Here is a 19,213-nt window from a genome sequence, read left to right on the forward strand (position 1 = left end):
CAGTCGAGGCTACTCAGTGTCTTTCCTTTTAGCCCAGGCAGAAATTCCGTGTGGATAACACAGAGGGCATCAAGGAATAAGCGAGGAACCTACACCTCACTGGAGGGCCAGGTGGCTTTTCATTTAGATAATCAGCCCTGGATACTTCTAGCTGTACTTTTCATTGCGACTACAGAAATAGGTGGTTTGGGGGAACACGATTTGGAGGACAGAGTTGCACAAATTCCATCATTTATTCTTCAAATGTATCTAAATCTAAAGAATCGTCACAGATTTAAGTCTCATTTATTCAAAATCACAGTTCAAATTCATTATTTTACAAGAATTGGTATTGTTCTTTTTTCCTCCCTAATCATCCTTTATGATGATACATTTTATTTTATCATTGGGGAAAAAAACTGCTAAAAAAACAAAAAGGTCAAAAACACTTTGCTGCTTTTTCAAAATAATTCAGAGCAAAAAAAAAAGAGAAGAAAGCAAAAAAAAAATATATATATATTTTCTATCTGTATCTATTTTTTGGACGGGAATTTTTTATTTTATTGACTTAATTAATGTGATTTTTAGAGATTGAAATACCATCACGATGGAACTTGAAGACAAAATTACCATTTTTATTTTACAAACCAATCTCGGAGCTCATCAGCATGGACAATCAATCCCTTTTCACTTCATCCGTAATAGGAAGATTTCTCCTGATTGCAGTCAGGCTTGGAAATGACTTAGCCGGCAGCCTCGCCTCGAACGCGAACGCCCTGAATGGTAATTTCTGTGCGGCCAACGCCAGAGAATAAACCACTCGCCCCATTTTTTCTAATTGCCTCTGATTGCTGTTTGTGCTGCCCCGTTACTCCTTCATCTCGAAAATCACCTTTTTGAGGGCTGCGCTGCTTTCCGCCTCTTCTGCGTTTAATCAAGACGTTCTAAACAGTGAATTATTTGGCTATTAGAGCTGTAGGGGCCGCGGCGAGCCCTTATTTCCCGTTTATCTAATTGACCTTAAAGAGCGTTCCAGTAACATGGTAGAGGACACGTCGCGGCCCCTCGTGGCATCTTGATTTAAAGGGTTCTGGTTTTGGGGTCCATTATTTGGGAATAAAAAAAAAAAAGACGCCTTGGCACTTTAAGGCCACTGGCCGCCTAATGACATAAGCGCGGCCGATGGCGGGATACGACGCGCCGCACGGAATGTTTTTATCGGGTGCGAATGGAGCGATGTTGGGTCAGATGGCTGATCTTACAGGGATCTGACGCTTTGTCCAAATCCTTTCCAGCTCTGTAACTAAATAAACCGACGTCATGGTGCTTACAATAAGCAATATATGCATGGCGCAGGATCTGTAGGATTGTTCCACCCCATTAAGTTATCTCTCCCCAGTTTTTCCTATTTTTATTTTATTTATTTTTTAATTCTTTTTTATATTTGAAAAAGCGTATATTTTGCGTGGTCTTGATTTAACTCTTCAACTAGAGATACATTTGGTGTGACATAACATTAGTTAGAAGGCGATACCTCTAATTATATAAGGAGCCCTTCATTTTAAAATGTAGATAAAAAAATGGGAATTTATTGGATTTGCCCCATGGGTGCTGGACATGGCAGCTGATCGACATGTATCCAGGGCAGTCCTTTTTATACATGGTGGTTTGTTCTGTCCGGCAGGGGGTACGTATGGCCCCATACCTTCCCGTCCCCCCCTCCCCATATATGTTCCAGAACCAACTTGGCAGTAATACTTTAACCCTCCTTCCCATCAGCCCCATGCGTAACGAAACTGAAATCTAATTAAAAAATATAATTATAGGCGACAAATTGTAACCCGTTCAGCCCCTTCCATTCCTGTTAGGATATCGAGTGCCCGGTCTTTCACACGAATACCTTTCCGACCGGGGGCCGCCATAATAATTCTTCTACAACAGCTTGCAGCTGCCACTCCAGGTAAAGAAAACATTTCCCACATCGTGTCCCACCGTGATACTGAGAGAACCCAACGCGGGGCCGGCGGTGCTGGTTTCATTCTGAACGCCGTATTGATGCCTCGAGTGCTTTTTCCTTTAGAAAACTAGGATTTAGCAGACAAAAAAAATATGCCCAAAGCTACTTTTCTATTTCCTTTTATTTTTTTTGGAGGGGGGGGGTTTTGGCAGAAATTTAGAGGAGAGGGTGGAATAAATTGAGCAGAGGTTATTACTGAAGCTAGGGACATCGCGTTTTAGGTCTAAGAGGACACTTGTCTATACTTAGGGTTTTATCCATGAACAGGGGTCAGTTAGACACAAAAGGACTTGGTTAAGATCAAAGCTACTCCATGAGGGGCATCAACTATAAGCAACCACCTTAATGGAACTGGTAAAGCCTCTTAAATAAGATAATCCCATTGAGGGTTTGGTAGAAAGACCCAATCAGTGGCAGGAAACGCTCCAAGCAATGAAAGAGCTTGCTGCACATGGACGATGCGGATGATTTATTAGCGGCGTTTTTGGTCCATTCATTTTCGGTATCCATTTCTGCCCTTCCGCGTCCCTGTCTCCTTTCTTGCAGCTCCGCTTCTTCTCTTGCCTCTTCTTGCCCCCCAATCAGGGGACAGGGCTTGCCCGGAGGCTCCGCCTTTTTTGCGGAAGTGCTCCGGGAGGACTGGTTAACGGAGCGGATTGTGGAGAGGAAACGGACGAAGAAAGAAGGCAGAAGAAAGAAGAACAACAGAGGCAAGAGAAGAAGCGGAGCTGCGGGAAAAGAAGACAGGGGTGCGGAAGCTGTCAGCGGAGAAGGTAGGGAGACATTGAGAGAAAGCGTAAGAGAGTGTGAATGAATGAGAGAGAGTGTGAGGGAATGTGACTGAGAATAAGAGAGCGTGTGAGAGAGCTTCGTTAGTTTAGTTGGGCTCTCTCCTCATTTATGGACATTCGTACAAATTAATGTAATTAGCAAATTTTGTTAAAATTAGAAATTCGTCCGAATCTGAATTCTAGCACACGGGGTCAGAAGAGACCCCCATCCGCTGTATTCACGGAGCCAATGCTGAATGGCAGTAAGTATATCACACGCGGGGAGACGTGTTTGGCCTAATACATCTCCCGCGTCGAAAAGAGCTGGGGGGGGCAAATGCATATGGAGGGGGAATCTGCAAAACAGACACCACGAACATCTCATGCATTAAAACGCATATGATAGCTGGAGTTCATAGAGGAAAAGTCAAAGCCTCTTGTTACATTATCAAAACAATACAATAAAAGAATTCTAGCCTCTATTTTTACTTATAACCAAAGTAACACAAAATCCTAACTATACAATACAGACAAAAACATACAAAATCCAATTACCGGCTCAAAAATCCAGAGATCGCTTAACGCGAGACCTTCCGCATTAAGCGATAAGAGAAATAATCCGTATTGTGCACATTCAAGCGCAAAGTACTTTATCAGCTAAACTCCATTCACGGGAATAATAAAAGTTACACACCTCACTTAACATTCCAGCTTTTGTGGGTCCTTTTAAACACCTCGGTTTACTCCGAACCGATTGAGCTTGATACCAAGCAGCGAATAATACGGGTGGAGGATGGGGCGTCAGGCCATTAGTGTTTAAGAATATCTCCGATACAATGGTCTGGGTGAGAATTCCATAATAAAAAAAAGAATTCTTATTCACGGCAAAAGTTACCCGTTTCCACTTAACATTCCATCTCGGAGAATCCTTTTAATCTTTGTATTGGGCTCCAACTATGAGGTTGATACCCAACAAGAAACAATAAGGGTGGAGGACAGAATTATCGGTCAGACCATTAATGTTGGAGTCTATTTCTGATTCAATGGACGGAAAAATACATTCTATAAATCGGGGGGGGGGGGAAGAAATAATATAAACACTTTTATTTCGGGGGAGGGGGGTCGGGTAATGTAGCCCGCCCACTTTGTTTACGATCACAAAGGAATCAAGGACACGTATAATTCACTTTCTTTGTCGGATACCCCCGTGGCCCTCTATTATGACCATAATAACTAAATGACACCGGTAAAGAAAGGCTTCGTCTCGCCCCGTGAGATATTAGCCTATTTTCTAACAATAACATTGTATCGGGTGAGCCTGTCACAAAGCGAAGATGCGTCGGAACCAATTCCTTGGGATTAAAAAGCCGTGGTTATTCAAGATTTTTCTTTCTATTCTTTTCTCCGTTCTCGTCATTCCTTTTTTTTTTTTCGTACGGGGAAAAAAAACAAGGGGAGGAAAAAAAACCAAAAAACCCCGTATAAGAATTATTACATGAAGCTAGTCCAGAGGCAGATCGGGTGGTCACTGGCTGGGGTGGCTCCCTGCTTGCAAGGAAAAGGAGTCAGGGTTACTATATGTGGATTGCCGGCCGGCAGTCACGGGCGCAGAGATATTCACGATACTTCGGACAGGGTCACCGGTGGCTTCCCACGCGGGGTTAATATCATTCTACCTGAGTGGGGTTTGTTTCAGTGGGGTTAAGAGCTCTGATACCCCAGAGTGGGGTCTGTTGGGTGCGGCTAAGAGCTCTGATACCCCTGAGTGCGGCTACAAGCCCCATGTCTAGAACTCCTAACTCTCTCATACCCCAAGGTAGGGTGTTTTTCAGTGGGGCTAAGAACTCTCAGATACCCCTGAGTGGGGTGTGTTTTGATGCAGCTAAGAACTCCGATACCCCCTGAGTGGGGTCTGTTTCAGTGGGGCTAAGAGCTCTGATACCCGAGTGGGGTCTGTTTCGATGCGGCTAAGAGCTCTGATACCCCTGAGTGGGGTCTGTTTCAGTGGGGGTAAGAGCTCTGATACCCCTGAGTGGGGTCTGTTTCGATGCCGCTAAGAGCTCTGATACCCCTGAGTGGGGTCTGTTTCGATGCAGCTAAGAACTCCGATACCCCCTGAGTGGGGTCTGTTTCAGTGGGGCTAAGAGCTCTGATACCCGAGTGGGGTCTGTTTCGATGCGGCTAAGAGCTCTGATACCCCTGAGTGGGGTCTGTTTCAGTGGGGGTAAGAGCTCTGATACCCCTGAGTGGGGTCTGTTTCGATGCCGCTAAGAGCTCTGATACCCCTGAGTGGGGTCTGTTTCGATGCAGCTAAGAACTCCGATACCCCCTGAGTGGGGTCTGTTTCAGTGGGGCTAAGAGCTCTGATACCCCTAAGTGGGGTCTGTTTCAGTGGGGGTAAGAGCTCTGATACCCCTGAGTGGGGTCTGTTTCCATGCGGCTAAGAGCTCTGATACCCCTGAGTGGGGTCTGTTTCAGTGGGGGTAAGAGCTCTGATACCCCTGAGTGGGGTCTGTTTCGATGCAGCTAAGAACTCCGATACCCCCTGAGTGGGGTCTGTTTCAGTGGGGCTAAGAGCTCTGATACCCCTGAGTGGGGTCTGTTTCAGTGGGGGGTAAGAGCCCCATGTGTAGGACTCCCAGCTCTCTGATACCCCTGGGTAGGGTGGGTTTCAGTGAGCCCCTAAGCCCCAGCTCTCAGATACCCCTTAGCGTGGTCAGTGTGTTTCAGCGCCATCTCTACACACAGCGCGCTTCGGATTAAGGTGCGCGCTCCCATGACTGATATCGCGCGCTCCGCCCCCCCCCCCGTGCCGGGAGCGCGCAGCTCTCTGTACCGAAGGTGGGGGGAGGAGGAGGATGAGGAGCGAATGGATTCCGGGTGAGTGACGGCGGGGAGAGGCCTAAACAATAACCGCAGCCCGGGCATGGCGACCACTGGGAGCCCAGGGGCCAACACTGGCGCCCGTTAACCCTTTCCCTGCCATTGGGAGCCCTGCAGGCCCCTCTGGTAGGGACAGGGATACTCGGGTAGACTGGCACCGTGTCAGGGGGGTAAGAAGCTGGCACGGGGGGCAGAAAGTGCTATCAATCAATAGGGGCTTATGGCATGCAAGGTCCCGGGGTCCCTGGGCAACTAATGTGATTATTAATATTATTTATATCAGTCTCTTCATATAACTCCTATTATTATTGTTATTATGATTGTTATTATTGTTATTGTTATCATTAACTTTTATTTATTTATTGTTGCTGCTCTATTTGCCCCATGTTACAATGTAGTAGTTGTTACGTGTCACCGCCACTTCATAATCTGTGTTTATAGTGAATTCACCGCAAACTGAACCTCCTAATATATCCAAATACCCCCCGAGCCCCAGACAGGGCGCCCCTTACCCTGTAGTAGTATTGCCTCTGTTTCTTGGGGTACAGAGCGACACCTCGTGTGTGGATGTTGGGGTGCCGGGGCTAATTGTACCTCTTTGTACGTCTACTGTCACAAGAGCTGTCCGTCCGCGTGGCTCTAAGCGCAAGCCCCCCAAACCCAGTGGCCCCTGTGGCCTTCTACAAACTCACCAGGTTCATTCATTCATTGATGATTCGTCCTCAGGTGACTGCTGGGTTCAAAGGTTTGGGGTCACAAGGACATTTCTGACTGTAACATCATTACAAAAGGGCTTCTGACCATCAATTATCCTAACTTGGATCAGCAAACACAACGTGCCATTGGAACCCAGGAGTGATGGGAGTGATAAAGGGCCATTGGGACACAGGAGTGATGGGAGTGATAAAGGGCCATTGGGACACAGGAGTGATGGGAGTGATAAAGGGCCATTGGGACACAGGAGTGATGGGAGTGATAAAGGGCCATTGGAACCCAGGAGTGATGGGAGTGATAAAGGGCCATTGGAACACAGGAGTGATGGGAGTGATAAAAGGCCATTGGAACCCAGGAGTGATGGGAGTGATAAAGGGCCATTGGAACACAGGAGTGATGGGGGTGATAAAGGGCCATTGGGACACAGGAGTGATGGGAGTGATAAAGGGCCATTGGAACACAGGAGTGATGGGAGTGATAAAGGGCCATTGGAACACAGGAGTGATGGGGGTGATAAAGGGCCATTGGGACACAGGAGTGATGGGAGTGATAAAGGGCCTCTGCACGCCTATGAAGAGATTCCATTTACAACATTAACCCTGTGTGCGCTGGATTTCTGATCCATTTCATGTTATTTTAATTGACAAAATGTCCCCCCCCACACAAAAAACCAAGTAAAGTTGTAAGTGACCCCAAACTTTTGAATGGTAGCATGAATGTGTGTGTATATATGGATATTTATGCATATATGTGTGTGTGTGTGTATAAATATATGTATATGTGCGGTGTGTGTGTTATGTAACCTGGTGTCCGTGTTTGACGTTGCTAAGCTTTACAATCACTACGGGAACAGAAACACCTTTCAGAAACCTGATTCTAAGACTTTGTTTGGGGAGTGGAGGAAAAAGAACATTTTAGTTACAAAAACCAAGATAAAATTGGATCTTTTGCATTTATTTTGCTCCAAGAGCTTACAGCTAAATTAAGGTATGTTTTACTCAAAATTTTTTTTAAAAAAAACCCCTTTTTTTTTTTTTTTTTTTTTATTTATTTTGTTGCCTCTATTAACGCCTTTCTGTTTCCAAACAAAATAAAAAGATTCTAAACAAACAATTATGTTACAAAATAAAATTACTTCTGATTTTAAGGGGATTTCTCCATTAATTCTTTAATTTTTTTCTTTGTTTTCATACAGGACATACCAAACCTGTGATGCTAAAGCAGGAGGTAAAACCATTCATTTGACTGTTAATAGATGGAATGTAAGGACGTTTGGCTTTACTGAGAGGGTGGTAGATGAGTAGAACAGCCTCCCAGCAGAAGTGGTAGAGGGTAATACAGCGAGGGGATTAAACATGCATGGGATAGGCATACGGCTCCTGAATCCAACAACCGATTAAGGCTTGAGTCTTTACAGCAGGAGAAACGGGGGGCCGGATGGGGGCCGATCTGCCGGCAGGTATGGAGCGTTCTTTCTCTGTCTCTGTTCTCCTGTTTACGTTTTTCTGCGATTTCCCCAAAGAATTAACATTTCCCCGGCTTGAGACTTCCTCGCCTGCTATAACCGGCAGAACGCTCTCTGTGTCCGTCTGTTTTCGTCTTTGACTCCGTAGTTTCAGGGTTTGTCGTTCATTTAAATCATGAAGTTTTCTGGAGGTTTTTAAAAAAATGTACAAATTTGAATGTAATTTAAAACATTATTTAGTTTCTAATTCCCATTCTTTCTCTTATTAAATACAATATATTATAATTATATAGAATATAAAGAACTTGGAATTCTAGCTATCTTCTGATTGGCTGGAATCACCCGGGGGGGCAGAATTACGTTTTTATGTCAGAATTCACTATTTCGCTCTGCTTTGTGTTATACACGCAGATTACTGCCCTTTACAAAATCTTTGAAGGACCCAATTGGACTGTTTTTTGTATTTGTATTCAGGGGAGGCCTGGCACCCCTTGCAACCCCCCACCCTGTACTACACACGCTGGCACACATTTTACACACTCGCACTCATACTAACACTCATTAGATTACACATTTACACAACCATGTTAACACACACATTTAAACATTCACACTCATGCTTACACACACACACACGTGCTAACATGCACACTTACACAACACTCATGCTAGCACACTCACATTTACACATAACACTCATTCTAACACACTCACATTTACAGATCCACACTCATGCTAACACACTCACACTTGCACATACACACTCATGCTAACACGTGCACATTAATTTGTCGTGGCCCCTGTCTGTATGTTTGTCGTGGCCCCTGTCTGTGTGTTTGTCGTGGTATGTTTGTCATGGCCCCTGTCTGTGTGTTTGTCGTGGCCCCTGTCTGTGTGTTTGTCGTGGCCCCTGTCTGTGTGTTTGTCGTGGCCCCTGTCTGTATGTTTGTCGTGGCCCCTGTCTGTATGTTTGTCGTGGCCCCTGTCTGTGTGTTTGTCGTGGCCCCTGTCTGTATGTTTGTCGTGGCCCCTGTCTGTGTGTTTGTCGTGGCCCCTGTCTGTGTGTTTGTCGTGGCCCCTGTCTGTGTGTTTGTCGTGGCCCCTGTCTGTGTGTTTGTCGTGGCCCCTGTCTGTGTGTTTGTCGTGGCCCCTGTCTGTGTGTTTGTCGTGGCCCCTGTCTGTGTGTTTGTCGTGGCCCCTGTCTGTGTGTTTGTACATTTAATGTTGTTATCACTTGTAGGTACACAATGATCCCGCGTCAGGACGTCTGATTGAGGAGGATGGGTCCTGACGTCCCTTTGCTAAATAATTACAAACAAGAATTCTTCTGGAAGCGTTTTCCGCAGACGGTTCTCGGGGGACCTCGCTTCAAATTGGGGTACAGCGCCCCTCCGTACGTTTACATTAACCAGGTCATCCTATTTCTCACGCCATGGCTCTTGGGAGGATTGGGCACGGTGCTGTACGAGGTCCGCGTCCTGGAGGACTATTACGCGGCGGCGCTCTCGGGGGGGTCGATGCTGATCGCGGCGTTCACCGTCCAACTTCTCAATCTATATGCAAGGCGCAAGACGTCAACCGTGGAAAGACTGCAGACCCGAAGCCCCCTCACCGATGAAGACGAGTACGACTTTTCCAGCTGTTTCGACCCAGAAACCGTGAAATTCATCATCCCGGGCAAGAGGTTCGCAGCCAACCTGGTGTTCCATTGCGTGGTGGCCGGCGTGACGTGCGGTCTGGGGACGTGGTATCTGCTTCCCGACCGGCTGCAGAAGCTCTATGGCAATGTCGGCGGAACCGTTATGCTGTTTATATTCGGGTGGGTGACCGTTTGTATCGGGGAGTATTCTTTAATAGTCAGCTCGGCCCCGGAGACAGCCACGTTTCAAGCCCAGGACGCGTATGAGATCACGGCGCTTCTCAGACCCGTGTATATCTTGGCTTTTGTGGCGGTGGATCTGGCGCACAGGTGAGTTCTACCGGATGTCCATTAAATCTCCCCTAAAACTATTCGCGTTGTGTTTGAAAACCTTACATTTTAACGACTTCTCGTCTTTTTAGGTTTGCGGCGGCCGCGCCGGCCCTATTATGGGCCAATCAGGTCCTGCACGTTGTATTTCTGTTCTTACCCTTCCTGTGGGCTTTGGGGCTCCTGCCTCCTCTGGATGCTCTCCTTCTTTGGGGGCTGGAACAAGCGCTGGAGTTCGTCTTGGGAGGATCACCGATGTCAACTAATTTAAGGTAAAAAAAAATACAGATTTGAATTCATTTGCTTCTGCAAAAATTACAAATTCTCATTCAGTATCTTGGAGCGTTCATTCTTTCGCCTCTTTTCCAGATTGCTAATAACATTCATCGTGTCCTCCGGGGTAACCATATCCGCCTATTTCATTCCCAATTCTCTGGGCTTGGTCCTGTTTGTGACCGGCTTTGGGGTCATACTCAGCGTCGACGTGGCCGAGATCGGCGCTTTCATCGAGCGCCTTTTCAACAGACGCGGACGTGCCGAGAAATCAAACGCTTCCCCCGATTCCTTCTGCCGGCCGACGAGTTGGAAAGAGCCTCTCTTTTACGGCGCGGTTCTGATTCTAGCTCTCTCGGAAGCCGGCCTGATACATCATTTCTGCTTTTCCGCCTATTCGTTACGAAGCCCGCAGGCCGCTGTGGGGTATTGTCTGATGGTCATTTTAGTTTTTCTCTGGGTTCTCGGAGAGATTCAGGGTGCCTATCTCCTGGGGATTGTAAGGAATCCCTTCTTCCAGAACGACATCCGGACTTTAAACGTGTTCATGAAGAAACAGGGCAGGTTGCAGAAAGCCGCGGCCGCCAGGAGGATTTTACTCACTCTGGGTAAGAAACGGTTAAATACTTTATGAATATAATGTGAACATGGCAGCTAGTGGTGGGTTTATGAAATTATTTTAAAAAGACTCCTGATGCCCCTCTTTCCTCCCCTGATGCTCTCTCTCTCTCTCTCTCTCTCTCCTTACCTGATGCCCTCTCTTTCCTACTCTAATGCCCCCTCTATCCTTCCCTGATGCCCCTTTCTCCTTCCTTGATGCCCCTTTCTCTTCCCCTGATGCCCTCTCTCCTACTCTAATGCCCCCTCTATCCTCCCCTGATGCCCCTCTTTTGCTGGGTATGAGGGTATCGCAGGGTTCTCCAGCCCAAACCCCCCCAAAATGCCTATAGAAACATCACAAAATATGGCCGAAGAACGTTACTGAACTGCACAGAGATGTTTGTGAATTATTCTTCTGTCCATGTAAATTACAAATAATAATTTATCAGATATAGTCACGATCTTGGGGCAAAAGTAACACTTTCCCACCTTTTCCCACCTTTTCCCCAGTGTCTCCTTTCGCTATGGTAGCGTATCTCTCGCTGGATACTTCGTTGTACGATCTCCATTCGGTATCCGTTTCCGTCGGAATCACCAGAGCCTACAGAACGGTAACGTATCTTTATCCAGGAAGAGGGAACAATCCTGAACCACTAAGGCCTTTCTTATCACTCAGACTTTTTCTTAAAAGGAAAAATATTGCAAAAACTACCATTGTAAAGTTTGGGGGTCACTCCTGTGTTCCAATGGCCCTTTATCACTCCCATCACTCCTGTGTTCCAATGGCCCTTTATCACTCCCATCACTCCTGTGTTCCAATGGCCCTTTATCACTCCCATCACTCCTGGGTTCCAATGGCCCTTTATCACTCCCATCACTCCTGTGTTCCAATGGCCCTTTATCACTCCCATCACTCCTGTGTTCCAAAGGCCCTTTATCACTCCCATCACTCCTGTATTTTTTTTTTAGATCTGGCAGAATACAGAGAACGCCGTGGTCGAGATGGCAGCCGTGTCCATAATTCAGTGTCTGGTGTTTAACACAAACCTATGGTGGAACACGAACTTGGATACAGGAATCCGGCTTCTCCTGGTAGGTAAACCGTCCTCTCCCGCTCTCCTGTCTCGCTCTCCTGTCTCGCTCTCCTCTCCCGCTCTCCTGTCTCGCTCTCCTCTCCTGTCTCGCTCTCCTCTCCCGCTCTCCGCCGAAGCTAACGCCGTCACTTTGTACTTATATTTTAAAACACAGCACTAAGAACCGTACAGTCATTTTTCTCTTTCGTACGGATGCGGACGTGTTTTTCCGTGATTAGAACATTAAACTTGCCCCCCAAAAATTAACCAACCAGGCATTAAACGCAGCATTCTTTCTTTTTTTCAGGGAAATTAAGTGAATGTTTTAATTTATATGCTTTTTAGCCTCTCAAGTTCTTTTCTTGTTTTTAGTGGTGGGATTTTTAGCGGGGATTTTCATTGACCTTGGTGTAACATTTGACTTTGGATGAATTTTCTCTTTCAGGTTGGGATTATACGCGACAGACTGTGCCAGTTGGTGCCAAAGCTTCAGTTTGCCGTCACCGTCCTCCTGACTTCTTGGACGGAGAAAAAACAGCGGCGTAAATCAACCACTAGTTTGATCACCATGAACGTCGTGTTGTTCCCGCTGGTGCTGGCCTTTGTGGTGGTCTCTGCCGCGCTGTCCTCGCCGTTACTCGCGCTCTTCACCCTCCCGGTGTTTCTGGTGGGATTCCCCAGGCCTGTTCGGAGCTGGCCGGGGGCTGTTGGTGCCGCAGCCTGCGTCTGCCCCGACACCGTGTACTACGAACAAATGGTCCCGGGTTTAGCCGCTGCCTTGCAGTCTGCATTCGCCTCGGGTAGTTTAGGTAGGTTATGAACCGATGGGAACTATGTATGTTTTTCTTCTTAAGCATAAACCTCAGCATATACCCCCCTCCAGTGCTGTATACAGTAATAACCCCCCCTCCAGCGCTGTATACAGTAATAACCCCCCCTCCAGCGCTGTATACAGTAATAACCCCCTCTCCAGCGCTGTATACAGTAATAACCCCCCCTCCAGCGCTGTATACAGTAATAACCCCCTCTCCGGCGCTGTATACAGTAATAACCCCCTCTCCAGCGCTGTATACAGTAATAACCCCCTCTCCAGCGCTGTATACAGTAATAACCCCCTCTCCAGCGCTGTATACAGTAATAACCCCCCCTCCAGCGCTGTATACAGTAATAACCCCCTCTCCAGCGCTGTATACAGTAATAACCCCCTCTCCAGCGCTGTATACAGTAATAACCCCCCCTCCAGCGCTGTATACAGTAATAACCCCCCCTCCAGCGCTGTATACAGTAATAACCCCCTCTCCAGCGCTGTATACAGTAATAACCCCCTCTCCAGCGCTGTATACAGTAATAACCCCCTCTCCAGCGCTGTATACAGTAATAACCCCCTCTCTGGCGCTGTATACAGAAATGTCGGTCGGTGACAAAAACCTGGTTTTATCTCATTTTCCCCCCAATAAACTCCCTTTATCTGCAGACCTGGAGCCGCCGTCGCTGTCAGTCATGTGATATTTTTGGGAACTTTCCCAGCTCAAACACCACACTGAGCTGATGCTTTATGGCGATGCTAATGAAGTCCATTCCTCCATAGACTTTCATTAGTGTCTGACTGAGTGATTTAAAACTGAGCCATTCTATTGCTCCCACCGCATAAGGAGTCAGGGGGTTTGTCTAGTAGATTGGGGCGCAAGTGTTAGAAATGCTGGGATTTCCCCTTTATCTCAGTTCCTCTCTTTGTATCGAGTTCCAGCACATTCTGTTTAACCCGAGATTCCCCTCGTATCCCTGCTTTACAACAGTTTTACCTCTGTTATTAACCTTTTGTAATACACTATATGAAACATACAGGCTTTAGCAGCACAGTGATGACGGGGGGCGATGACGGGGGTCTCGCAGGCTGTATATATATATATATATATATATATATATATATATATATATATATATCTCGCCGTCTCCTGATGTCGCTCATTGCCGGTATATCTATTATGTCCTGCTCGTACCGCCTGTGGTTAATGTAAATAGGACATACGGCGCTGTCTGCTTTACTTTTGTTTCCATGGCGTGTTGTCATAGCACAGGCATAAAGCGTGACGATCAGACGGCTCGTGTTACCCCGCCGTGTACTGCATGTGAAGAATGTCCGTGGATTATATTACCGGAGCGCTGCTTAGTTCTTGGGGAGAGTTTAAATGCCAAGCCGAAGCGAGCGACCAGTGGAGTTGGTGACGACTACCCAACCGAGTGGGTTATAATGGAGCAACTCACCGGCGTGAGCTCAGCTTCGGCGTCTGGAGAACGACACTCAAGCTGCTCCGTCGATTCTGGGAAAAGTTCTCAAACTCCACAAAAATCTGCTGGAGAAAAGGCGTTGTGGTCCCAAAGTTGCTCAAACTTTTTGTAAATCAGATGGGCCAACTTGGCGAACGTCAATAGAGCTTCGGTTTAACACAACTGAGTGGGAACTCCACACTTTGGTCGCCTCTTTAGTGAATACAAGTGCCTCATTGCAGTTTGCGGTGCCTCAATCGCCCCTGTGAAACCTAATAATTTTTTTAACATTTTTTTTTTAAATTCATTAGAAAATGAAACAATAAACGAACATAAAAAGGACTTATTTCGCTGTAATTGCCTGTATTCAATAAAATTACAAAATGTTCAAACAATTGCAAGAAATTACAGGATGCTGAAAATGATATTGAATATATTAGTAAAATGTCTCCTATATTTTTTAAATCTTAAATTTAGTTGCTTTTTTATTTTAAAGAATCATTAATATAAAAAGTGCTGTGGATTATTTTTTGCAAATATATATATATATTTTTTTTGTGTTTTTTTTCAGGTCTGGTTAAAGCGGGATCCCACTATCTGTGCCGTTTTCAGGATCGGCTGATATGGGTGCTAGTCCTGGAACGAGGGTATACGTATTGCTGCATTAATGTCAAGGTAAAAATGTAAAGAAAAAGTTAAAAGATGGCATGTTACATTAAATCTTATTATTAATAATTATTAATAATGTATTTATATTCATGTTATTTAATTTATTTATATGAATTTAATATTTATATTTAATTTATATTTATTTAATTAATATTTATCTTTATTTTATTAATATTATTTATATTTTAATATTTATATTTTAATTAATATTATTTATATTTATTTAATTAATATTATTTATATTTATTTATTTTACACCAAAAAGAACACTATAGTCTGTAAACCTTCTCCTCCTCCCCATTTTCAGCAAAATTTATAAAACGTTAAGAAATATTCCAAAAAGACTCGTTTCTGAATTCCATTTACAAACGTATTATATTTTAGAACTCGTTCTGAATTGTTTTTTGTAACGGAACAGGGACTGGAGTTGCAGGAGACCTCCTGCCACACGGCTGAAGCTCGGAGAGTAGACGAAGTCTTCGAAATGGCGTTCGAACAAGCGGACAACGTGGGCCGATTTGCCATGAACCACCACTTCGGGAACATCTTGATGCCGTGCACCGTTGTTCCGGTTAGGGTGTATTCCGACGCTAGGAACATACTGTCCGGAATCATTGATTCCCATGATAATTTAAAGCAATTTAAAGATGATTTCGTCAAAGTTCTTTTGTGGGTGCTCATACAGTCCTGTTACAAAAAGTCTAGAGCACAAAAAGGGTCAATGGCGGAGCAAAATGAGGACCACCACCTCCCCTTACCAGACAGGCACAGCGCAAGGAAGGGGTCCCGCACAGCCGACGATGAGGAGGATGGCGAAAGCCTCCAGGAAGGTGGCTTCGATGAATGGTCCGACGACGATATCTTTGATATTCTTCCACAAGCCAAGAGAACTGGAGTTAAGACCATTGTGACTTCGGCCGGCGACGGGATGTCCATCCCAGGCTGCGTCCAAACCCACCACGTAGAGAGCTACATCGAGCAAGACGTAGCAGTCGACAAACTTTATTCCGTGGTGGGATTCGGTCTTCCTGCAACCGACAAGGGAAAGCAAACCCGCGTGGAACGTCTTAGTATGGTGCAATTCAACAGTTCCTACTCAAAGTTTCTGAGCGTGCCCCAAGACTGGATCTTGGTATCCTTATCTAATTTAAGAACAGGTGAGATGAGGCAGATGTTTCCCACGGACTGGTACGAGTTTGTCCTGTCTCGGCTTGATCTCCATCACCTGGAGGAGAAGCCTTCAGCTGTGCGCGAGGAAATGATCAAAGACGAGCCGCTGAGAGACCTTTACGTTAAAGCAGCGACGTCCGTGTTCTTTGCCTTGTTTGGGGCGGATAATTCCACCCCTAGCTCCGCGTGGCTGTTTAGGGCATACTTAGGCGGCATCCCGTGGTCTATCTCCATGGACTGGTTAACCGGGAAACCGGAATTATTTCAACTCGCGCTCAAAGCTTTCAGGTAAGAGATGCGCTCCGCGTAACAACATCGCGCATGTATACACTGATACGAGATTTACGTTGAGGTTTAAGGTTCGGGAAGACTTTAAGACTCACCATAAGTCTCCCTTTGACCTTTAGGTACACATTTAAGCTTATGGTTGATAAGGCAAGTCTGGGTCCGGTAGAAGACTTCAAGGAGCTCTTCAATTACTTCGAGGAGTATGAGAACGACTGGTACGTTGGCTTAGTTTCGGACGTCGAGTGGCAGCAGGCTGTCTTACAGGAGAAGCCGTACCTTTTTTCTCTCGGTCACGACCCAAGTATGGTAAGTAACGGATATCGGAACGCTTTAAATCCTCTGCTTTGGGGTTTATTTTGGTAATTAAAGGGGAATTCTACCGAAGAATAAAATAACATAATGCAGTGTGTCTTCTCAAAACACGGAGGGCCGTGAGATTTTCTACGCGGCCCGTGTGATTGATTGATTGATCTTAGTAGATGTGAAATCATTTTCTGACGACAGGGGGAAGTAAATCTCCGTAGCGCTCACCGTGTGCTGAGAAGGAACCCAAGTGAAAAGCAAACAGGAAGTGGTGGAAGGTGTTTGAGAAATTGCTTCCCACGTGCCCCTGATAGAAGAATACATTACAACACACATTTTCTTACTTTTGATACAATTATTTTGCGATGGATTGTAGAAACTGAATCTTTTTACTGTCAGACTGAAGCGTTAACATGCCTGGTCGTTTGATTCGGTAACTGATACAGTTAGGGAAGGCCTGATGTCTCGGCATCTGATGAAAGTTGAACAGTAAGCATTTCACCCCCCCCTGCAACCTTGAGCGATAGCAAAAAAGAAGAGACCTCTGAGGTTTCTGCATGCTGTAAAGATAGCGTTATAGTTATTGCAGACGATAAACGGAGAAAATGATGTCATACTCTTAGAACAGCCGCCTGTAATCTGCTCGTAGGGGAGATAATCGCACTTGGAGAATAAGTAACTACTTTATACAGGGCAAAGTTTGTTAAGGCGAGTAACTGATTTCTGATAATTCAACGAAAACCTTCAGGGCAGAAATGAGTCCCGAGAAAGTTTCACATACTGGTGTTTGTATAAAAAATATTATTCAAATTACGTGCGGATTTCTCCGAGCGACCTCACCAGTCACTCGCTGGCTCCACAATGAGATGTCCAAGCCACGGATTTGGAGCGAAAACATAGGATGTTATTACATGTACAGTACATATATACTTTTATATCATATATATAGTGCATACAGCGCTATGGAATTTGATGGTGCTATATAGAACAATAAATAATATTATATACTGTTATATAATAATGTATAGTATATATTATATACTGTTATAATATATATATATTATATACTGTTATAGTATATATATATAGTATATATTCTGTTATGTTATATATATATATATATAGTATATATTATATACTGTTATAATATATATAATTATATACTGTTATAGTATATATATATAGTATATATTCTGTTATGTTATATATATATATATATATATATATAGTATATATTATATACTGTTATATTATATGTATAGTACATATTATATACTGTTGTTGAAATATATATATAGTATAAATTATATTATTTCAGCTCAGTAAATTCAGCCATTATCTCGTTTCTGTAGGGAGTGTACACCGGCAGAGTCCTCTCTCTTCAGGATCAGCTGGTCCAGGTCGGGAAGCTGAATGCGGAAGCCGTCCGCGGGCAGTGGGCGAATCTCTCGTGGGAACTCCTATACGCTACGAACGACGACGAAGAACGCTACAGCATCCAGGCTCATCCGGTGCTTTTACGAAACCTGACCGTGCAAGCGGCAGACCCTCCTCTGGGGTACCCGATTTACTCCTCCGGACCGATCCACGTGCCTTTCCATTAACCCTTCTGTTTCTGCACGTTCAGTGGGGGAAAACACCAAATTCTTGGACTTCCGCAACAGTAGACGCTAATTATGGCCGAAAACAATCAAAAACTCAATTTTTTAAAGCCAATAAATTGCCTGTACATAATCCTTACGATAATGGTTACTGTTAGCGCTACCTCTGAGTTGTATTTTTACCCGATACTGTAGCAATTGGACAATTATTTATCAGACAGGTCTCTCTGTAAACGTGTTCACGGAACCCCGATCCACGCGTCACCACATTTTATAGACTGTATTATATTTCTTTTTATAAACTATTCCCGTTTCGTGTATTAAAGTCCGGTCAGTTTTTGTACTTCTACTTTTTCCTTGATGTCCAGCCTGGGTGATTTGGTGCATCTGGGGGGCGAGAATTGTAATAACGTAGGAAAGGATGGAGAAAGGCAGCTACGGAGTACATGGCCAGCTACGGAGTACATGGCCAGCTACGGAGTACATGGCCAGCGGCCGTAGACTATTTCATGGGGACTTTTCCCTTTGCGGTAATTTGCTTTATGCCCTAACGTGACATCATCAGCCGTATCCTGATATGCAGATAACACCATGGGGTAAAGCGATAGTGAATACACCCTTTAACCTTATTTTGTATATGACCTCGGCCCCTGTAGCTCATAGTTAATAGCCTGCTGGGCATTATGGGTGATAATACATGCAGATTTGTCTTTTTTTGATTGCCAGCGATCGAGCGGATTGGGCTTTATTCAGCCCAAAATCTTTTGGCACCTTAATAGCGAGCGGCTTCTGACTGGTCTCATAAACCAGTTTAACCCCTTAAGGACAGTGGGCGGTCCCTAAACCCATTGAAAACAATGCCTTTTGAGCCGGTACATGTACGGGCTTTGTCATTAAGGGGTTAAGAATCTCTCTAGAAGGTCCAGTCCTTCCCTCTCTTCTGACCTTAACATTTTTACGTCTGAATGCAGAAGTATTCCTTGTACTGTTCAAAGTCCAAAACGTTTCTTAGAATAATTTCGGTAATTTATCAGAGAACACTGGTCATGTGACCCGAAGCAAGCACTGATAGGAAGCCGCCATAGAAGCAGAAAACACGCCTCCCAAGTTTCTTTATTGATCTTAAGCAATAAAACATTCGGAGGAAAGAATCGGCACAGCTGCCGCCCTT

The 19,213-nt window shown here is 45.0% G+C and overlaps 1 protein-coding gene across 1 annotated transcript; it reads left to right on the forward strand.

The window, feature by feature from the left end:
* Positions 1-9,108: 9,108 nt before the first annotated feature.
* Positions 9,109-18,045, forward strand: LOC149276751 (pecanex-like protein 4). The gene is made up of 10 exons (XM_089503336.1): positions 9,109-9,797; positions 9,890-10,069; positions 10,167-10,678; positions 11,181-11,281; positions 11,640-11,762; positions 12,189-12,552; positions 14,583-14,686; positions 15,099-16,138; positions 16,258-16,444; positions 17,794-18,045. The coding sequence occupies exons 1-10, from the start codon at positions 9,109-9,111 to the stop codon at positions 18,043-18,045; spliced, it is 3,552 nt and encodes a 1,183-aa protein (XP_089359462.1).
* Positions 18,046-19,213: the final 1,168 nt, after the last annotated feature.

The sequence above is a fragment of the Sceloporus occidentalis genome, unplaced genomic scaffold, assembly GCF_023333645.1.
Source record: "Sceloporus occidentalis isolate IW3139 unplaced genomic scaffold, rSceOcc1.0.p SCAF_226, whole genome shotgun sequence".
Lineage (NCBI taxonomy): Eukaryota > Metazoa > Chordata > Lepidosauria > Squamata > Phrynosomatidae > Sceloporus > Sceloporus occidentalis.

Excerpts from the sequence above, each read along its gene's own strand:
- LOC149276751 (XM_089503336.1), top strand. The coding sequence starts at position 9,109 with ATGGGTCCTGACGTCCCTTTGCTAAATAATTACAAACAAGAATTCTTC. Across the intron at positions 10,070-10,166 it reads CCGATGTCAACTAATTTAAG|ATTGCTAATAACATTCATCG; the intron begins GTAAAAAAAAAT and ends CCTCTTTTCCAG. Across the intron at positions 14,687-15,098 it reads ATTGCTGCATTAATGTCAAG|GGACTGGAGTTGCAGGAGAC; the intron begins GTAAAAATGTAA and ends GTAACGGAACAG.